Source organism: Phacochoerus africanus, chromosome 2 (assembly GCF_016906955.1).
Source record: "Phacochoerus africanus isolate WHEZ1 chromosome 2, ROS_Pafr_v1, whole genome shotgun sequence".
In the NCBI taxonomy this organism is placed as follows: Eukaryota; Metazoa; Chordata; class Mammalia; order Artiodactyla; family Suidae; genus Phacochoerus; species Phacochoerus africanus.
Genome location: NC_062545.1, coordinates 29,668,874 through 29,676,376, shown reverse-complemented (window position 1 = coordinate 29,676,376; position 7,503 = coordinate 29,668,874). Strand labels below are relative to the sequence as shown.

Genomic DNA, 7,503 nt, shown 5'->3' with positions numbered 1-7,503 from the left:
TCTTAATCCACTGAGTCACAACGGGAACTCTCAACATTCTGTTTCTATCATATCACACGTTTTTAATAAACATTTTTATAGATATATAACAGACATAGAAAATTCACATGTAGTAATTAAGCTTGATGAAAAATAAAAAGCAAAACATGCCTGAAACCACCAAGACGGAGAAATCACCAGCACCCAGAAGACTACTCTCCTCACTCGCCCTCTTGATAGATTTGTCCATCCTCCCCTCCCCCAAAGCAATCTTATCCTGACTTCTATCTAGTTTTGTTTGCCTGCTTTCAAGCTTTATAGAAAGAAATCGTACAGTGTGGTTTCTATGTTTGTGAGATTTATTCCATTGTTGCATATAGCAATTAATCATTCTTTTTCATTGTAGTATGGCATTCCATTCCATTAATTCATTTTAGCAATTGTATTTATTCATTTGCTGTTGGTGGACATTATGAATTCTTCTCATTGGGAGCTAAGATAAGTGGTCCTACTGTGAATAATATTGCAAAATTTTCATTGAATATATGTGCATTCTTTGGGGGTATGTGACCTGAATTAAACTACTGGGTCATAAGTTATAAATTTGTCCATCTTTATTTAGTAGAAAGTGCCAGATGGCTTTCTGATTTACACTCCTGCTGCACTGTGTGTTTCTAGAGGTCCCTCATCTTCATCAACAATTGATAACATCTGCATTATGAAGGCAAGTTCTTTCTCTCTCTCCCTGCCACCTCCTCTTTCCCTTTCTCTTTCTCTAACATGACACCTAGAAGGTGTCTTAGTAAAATCCTGGTAGAGTTATAAGTGAATGATTGACAGGCGCAAAATTGTTTGCCTCCATAGTCCTTTTTTTTCTTTTCTTTTTAGGGCTGCACCGAAGTCATATGGAAGTTCCTGAGCTAGGGGTCGAATTGGAGTTACGGCTGCTGGCATATGCCACAGCCACAGCAATGCAGGATCTGAGCCGTGTCTGTGACCTACACCATAGCTCACAGCAACGCTGGATACTCAACCCACTGAGTGGGGCCAGGGATCGAGCTCGCATCCTCATGGATATGAGTTGGGTTCATTACCACTGAGCCATGATGGGAACTCCTGCTTCTGTATTCTTGCTGTCAACTGTTAAGTGACAACATTATGCAGGATAGTATAGTGGTTACAGGCATAGGCTTTAAGGCCAGACTGTCATGATTTGACTTCTAATCTCATCACATCCCAGCAAATTGCCTTTCCATGCTAGTTTCTTCACTTTTGACATCACAGAGTTATCCTGAAGATTAAATAAATTTTATATAAAGTACTTAAAGCAATGCCTGGCGTATAGGATGAGCACTCTAGCATTATCTAGTCCTCAGGGCCTGCATCCCACTGGACTCCTTAGAAATAGAATTGGTTGATAAGAATCTTTGACATCCCCCCCCCCCACCCCCATGAAGCCTGCTCTAGGCAGCCAACCCCCCAGAGAGCTTCTGGACTTCAAAGGTTCCCTTTACCCCTTACTCACCACTGGCCTTGGACCAAGGGTAGGTGCCATGTCTCCCCAGGTAGATGGCAAATTCCCTAAACATGGTATTTGACTTATCTTCATGGTAATAGTGGTTTCAAAGTTCCATTTCAACTGGTAGGAATCTTACCTGACTATGTTCTTCCAAACCCATATGTGAGCAGTTCCACAGCTGCAAAACTATGGAGAAGTGAATTGGCCCTTTCACCAGCCATGAGCCTCCAATGCAATTTCAAATGCTGACAGAGATGTGCCCCACACCCCCAGATAAAAGATACCTCTGCGCATATGCTATCTGACATCACAGTGTTTAGTAAATATTTGCCTTTTTTTTTTCCTTTTTATTGATCTCTTGTTCTTTCTGGACTTCCCTGTTCTTGTTCTTGTCCTGTTCCCTCCCCACCCACTTGTATGTTTGATCTAATCTCCTCCCATTTGTGTGACAACACTGGGGACTCGTCTGGCTCTTATCACCTCTCCAGCAATGCAAATCAGATCTTACAGAGCAACTGGCTGATGCCACAAATCAAATTTCTACCCTTAAAAAATTAAAAAGCTTTGCAACGTATGACTATCCCTTTGAGTTACCTATAATGAGATGGGAGAATCCCAACTGCAAGACCTGTGTCCAGATCAAAATGTGATTTAAGTACTTATTGTTCAAGGAGAAATTCAAAACTGTTACTGATCATGAGAATGATGAGGAGATATGCAGAGAGCCTCCATATTTGGGCTAGCATTAGTCTTTACCAGGAAAATACAAACTTTAGATTTTCTTTGTCCCTGTAGTTGGTTTTGCATTGGGGTTTGCTAAGGAAATTAATAGGCAGCTAATATCTACAGGGTAGAGCAGCAACTCAAATGCAGAGCTCAATCTGAGGCCCACCTTCAGCAAGAAGTCATTGACTCAAGGGGAGAAGGGCCAAAGCTTCTCCAAATACCTGTTTAGCCAGCTCTTAGAAGCCTTCTGGGAGAGGTGAGATATAAGAGTCATGATAAAAGGGAAAATGATTCACCACTTTCAGTGGGGAAATTCCTGTGCAAACTGAGAGGTCAAGGTAAAGGGCATGAGGTGGGCTTAGAAGTTAAAGCAGCAGCAAGACCAACTGTTGGCGAATCCCATGTAAAAAAACCCAAACAACTTGGACGCAAAACGATGAACTCCCAATGGCATGCCACTTTCCCTTCACCCACAGGAAATATTCCAGTGGGATGAGCTCAAGGAAGGGCCTCTGAACATCAGTTATGTGGGCCCATGGAGTGCTGGGTGCTCACTAGCTCAAGAGGCTTCTGGTCCAAACTGGGAATGTTCCCTTTGGGGATCTTTCTCTGAGCAGACACTGGACTCAGTTGGCTCTGGTTACAACTCAGCATTTTGGGGACATAAACTTTGTTGCTTTTCAGGGCTGTACCTGTGGCATAAGGAAGTTCCCAGGCTAGGGGTTGAATTCGAGCTGCAGCTGCTGGCCTATAGCCACAGCAATGCGGGATCCAAGCTGCATCTGCAACCTATACCACAGCTCACAGAAATGACCCACTGCATGAGGCCAGGGATAGAACCCACATCTTCATGGATACCAGTCAGGTTCGTAACCTGCTGGGCCAGAGTGAAAACTCCTGGGGACATAACCATTTAAGACAAACATTCTCACCCTCTTTGGTGGCTTTCTCCTATACTTGCAGACTGCTATCTTGCTTTCCTATTCAACTACCTTCTTTATTAAAAAAAAAAAAGTCTGCCTTTCCGTCATGCTCTGTAAAGGCAAAGATTTGTCTGTTTTGTTCATTGCTTTATCAGAACAGAACCTGGCCCACAGTAGGCACTCAAGTATTTGTTGAAAGAATTACCTGGGCGTTCCCATCATGGCGCAGTGGTTAACGAATCCGACTAGGAACCATGAGGTTTCGGGTTCGGTCCCTGCCCTTGCTCAGTGGGTTGCCGATCCAGCGTTGCCGTGAGCTGTGGTGTAGGTCACAGACACGGCTTGGATCCAGCGTTGCTGTGGCTCTGGCGTAGGCCGGTGGCTACAGCTCTGATTAGACCCCTAGCCTGGGAGCCTCCATATGCCACAGGAGCGGCCCAAAGAAATAGCAAAAAGACAAAAAAAAAAAAAAAGAATTACCTGTTACTACAGACAAAGCCCAATGTCAGGACAAATAGCCAACTTCATGGGACAGGCAATAAATATTGGAAACATTACTCTGGCTGTCCTTGTGAGACAAGTAAATTGACAAGCATTTGTTTGGATGGACTGATGGATAATGATTGACATAAAATGCTTCTAAGAAGCCCCCAAATAAAAATCAGCTTTAAGACCATCTCACTCTCTCCTGGAGTCAGAAGCTGATGCTATTGGATGAAGCAAACCACTGAGCTAGAAATCCCAGCAGCATTTCCCTTGCTTTACATTGTATTATATTTTTGCTTTTTAGGGCTGAATGTGTCCCATATGGAAGTTCCCAGGCTAGGGGTCAAATCGGAGCTGCAGTTGCCAGCCTATGCCACAGCCACAGCAATGAGGGATCTGAGCAGAGTCTGTGACCTACACCACAACTGACAGCACTGAGTGAGGCCTGGTATTGAACCGGCATCCTCATGGATACTAGTCGGGTTCTTTACTGCTGGGCCACAGTGGGAACTCCTGGTTTTAAATTTTAAACGGATCTCCTTTTGCCCCCTTAAAGGAAATATATAAAATAAGACACATGACACAATTTCTGTAAATATTTTTCAAGGTTTTATTGCAAACCGAAGTTGGTTTATCACACACACAAAAAAGTGTGTGTTGGGGAGGGGGGGAGGAATTGTACATATTATAACCATGTTAATTACAGTACATTAAAATGGTGGTTTACATTACAAATAAGCCTGTAAGTTTAAATATACTAGTGTTATAACCCAATGTACAGACTGTCTTTATACAATACATACAATTATCAGGAATGCCAAAAAAAAAAAACCAAAAACATAAATAATGCCCGTTTTACAGGTGACATTTTAAACAATGAAAACACCAGGCTCTGACTGACAACTGGGGCATTGGTCCATAAAAACCCTTTCTAAAAATAGAAATATTTGTAGCAGCAATGCTTTCTTTAAGCATCTGGATACAAGTCGTTGCAAGACCATTTACCATAAATTTTAGTTATTAACTATATCTTACAAAAAAAAAAAAACAGTCTCCACATAAATTTATCTTCCAAATATGGAAGAAACAAACAATGTCCCACGTTGTAGTGTCCTGCAAGTGTCACATTGATGCTCATAGCTGAGTCCTTCAGCAAGCACTCCACACGCACACAGGGCTGATCACACAGGAAGTCCACGAGGAGCAACAGGGAATGGACACACGCGGTCATAGGAAAAAGCTTTGGAGCGAAGACAATCTCATCAGAAAAGGCACATTTCGTTGAAGATTCGTGGCCCGGGACAGACCTTCCGAAGCTCCTTCTCAGAACAGCGTCCTCCTTCGAGCGTGACCCCTGGCCTCTGTCTTGGGCAGCCCTCCCTCTAACGCGCCTGCCAGAGTTAGCACCACAGTGGAAGGAAGGATAAAAACGCAAACCTCGCCAGCTCACTGAGGAGGATGTGCTCTTCGAGAAAAAGCTTCCAGCAAACTGTGCAATAATGACTGCCAAGGTGCGCAAGCTTCCAGGGATGTGCAAATTCTCTTTTAGGATGTCCTGTCAGCTGGCGGCTCTGCCAAAAGGCTAACTGAAACGTTTCCTGAACGCACATGCGATCCTTTGCAACCCACCCACCACTCTTGGACTGTTCAGAGGAAGGAGTCCACGGGAGGGGCGTAGGAGAAGCCCAGGAAGGCCTCGGCTGCTTCCTTGACGCTGGCGGTGAGGAGGATGCTGTCGGGGGACCGGCCAATGGAATTGGGGACCGGCTCTTCGGTGAACTCGGGGTCAAAGTGCCGCAGGTCGCTGGGTCCGCTCTGTGGCGGGAAAGAAAAGAAAGCAGTTCAGGGTCAAGAGGTCGAGGTGGAGATGGCTGCAGGGAATCCTCCTGCAGGCTTTAAATACTGGAGCTCAGATGGCTTTAGGGCACTCTGGGGAAAACTTCCACCCTAAGCAGCCAAAATCCAGAAGCCACACACAGTTTCAGCTATGAGGATACTGTTCAATTTTTGTCTTTTGATACTCAAATTTATAAATGTGTGGAAAGGTTATATAAGCTGTCTTTGTTGGGACAAAAGTTCTACTTTTCCTACAGGTAAAAGAATGACTTAGGAATATAACAGCTGCCAATTTATTCCCTGAGGAATTCCCACTCCTCCACCACCACCACCAATGACTTAAAGAAATGCCCTTTGGGCCTCCCTGAACTGGGGGGAGAGAGAGAGAGAGAGAGACAGAGGGAAATACTCACCACATTTGGGTTAAAAGGGGGAGTAATCTTCTTATTAATGAGATCATCCCAGTTAATTACGGAGAAGAAGACATGATTCTTAATCTCCATCTGTTGAGAAAGAAACATGAATTTAGATGGGCGAGAATTCAAGCAGGGCAGTGAGGTCGAGCGCTCTCCCCAGACAGCCCAGGAGAACAGGAAAAAATTACTCACAAAGTCATCCTTGGCACCCAGCCTCTTTGTCCTGTCCTTCTGCAGAAGGCCCTCCAGGACATGTCTTGCAGAATTCGTAATATTTGGTTTCAACTGGAGGGGCTTGTTCAGAATGTTGTCATACATCTCAGCTGTGTTTCGGCTGTAAAATGGAGGCTGAAAGAAGGGGGACAATTACTTAATACTTCATTGGAAGTTTTGTAGAGCACCCATACCCAATAAAGACTTGAGCTGCAATAGATGAAGCTGCATTTGACTAAGTCTTTTCCATGATAGATTTTCTTTGCCTTGGATTTGTAGCTATCTATATTTCGCTACCTTATCAGGGAGCAGATACCAATAAGCCATGCTTCTCACTCTCACATAGGTTAACTGTGCCCAGACCTAATAAAATGTGAATTTATGAAAGAAAAATCTACTAGCTAAGGGTTTACCCTAAGACACCTATAACACCCTCAATACGTGTCTCTTTATCAGCATCTAATAAGCTTATTGATAAAGGGTAAGACACAACGATCAGGTTTGCAAAAGGGCCTGTGTGTCCAGATAAGTCTGGATTGTTAAAGACTACATTCTAGGGAGAAATTTATCAATCCATAGTGGTATTCCACGATTCTCAGCAGGCTACTCACCAGACCATACAGCATCTCATATAAGACGGCCCCCAGGCACCACCAGTCCACAGTCCTGTCATAAGGCTGCTTGTGAAGGACCTCAGGTGCAAGATACTGAAAGACAGACCAGAAAAAGAGAGTTTAGAGCCTGTGAAACCAGGCAATTCTAAGACCAGGCATGCACTTCAAAGGCCTGAAAGATCCGGGGTCCACTGGGAGGCTGGCTTTCTTTAGACTGCTTCCTGATAAAACTGCTAGCTTTGAGGCTGATTGGCCACTTATACGGTCCTGACATTTACAAAGCTATTGGGCATCCCTCAGATAGCTTACGTGGGGATTTAGAAACCCTTATGTCACAGATCTTGCAAACAGCTAGTTTTAATTAAAGCAACGTGAGGCCTTGGAATTCCTCATGCCTCCAACAGCCAATGTGTTTTACTCACACTGAATTGCCCCCCGCCCCCCAAATCCAAGAGCAGTTGATTCTTTCAGTAGTTAAAAGCCTTAGGGCACTTCTCTCTTCCTGGCGGGGGTGGGGGAGCAGGCACCAAATCAAGAGTGCGCCTACCTCAGGTGTGCCGCAGAAGGTGGATGTCGTGCCGTTGTGTTCAATGTTCTCCTTGCAGAGTCCAAAGTCGGTAAGGACAATGTGTCCCTGTGAATCTAGCAAAATATTCTCTGGTTTTAAGTCTCTGTAAAAAAAAGGATAGTCGCATAAGTAAATTTCACTACATGAGCAACCCTCCGTAAAAGACCTCTGCTGGGGGTGTTAGGCATTTCACATTCACTGGAGTTGTGAATATGAAAGGGAG

At 44.2% G+C, this 7,503-nt stretch overlaps 1 protein-coding gene across 4 annotated transcripts in view; it reads right to left on the bottom strand.

Annotated features, from left to right (window-relative positions):
* Positions 1-4,229: 4,229 nt before the first annotated feature.
* The window catches only part of SGK1 (serum/glucocorticoid regulated kinase 1), a 126,397-nt gene continuing 123,123 nt past the window's right edge, over positions 4,230-7,503 (bottom strand). For all 4 annotated transcript variants that reach the window (XM_047758284.1, XM_047758306.1, XM_047758298.1 and 1 more), the window contains 5 exons: positions 7,260-7,383; positions 6,710-6,805; positions 6,078-6,233; positions 5,883-5,972; positions 4,230-5,448 (listed from right to left, as the gene is read on the bottom strand). In XM_047758284.1, coding sequence (XP_047614240.1) covers positions 5,281-5,448; positions 5,883-5,972; positions 6,078-6,233; positions 6,710-6,805; positions 7,260-7,383 — 634 coding nt within the window. In that variant the 3' untranslated portion in view covers positions 4,230-5,280. The remainder of the gene's footprint in view (positions 5,449-5,882; positions 5,973-6,077; positions 6,234-6,709; positions 6,806-7,259; positions 7,384-7,503) is intronic.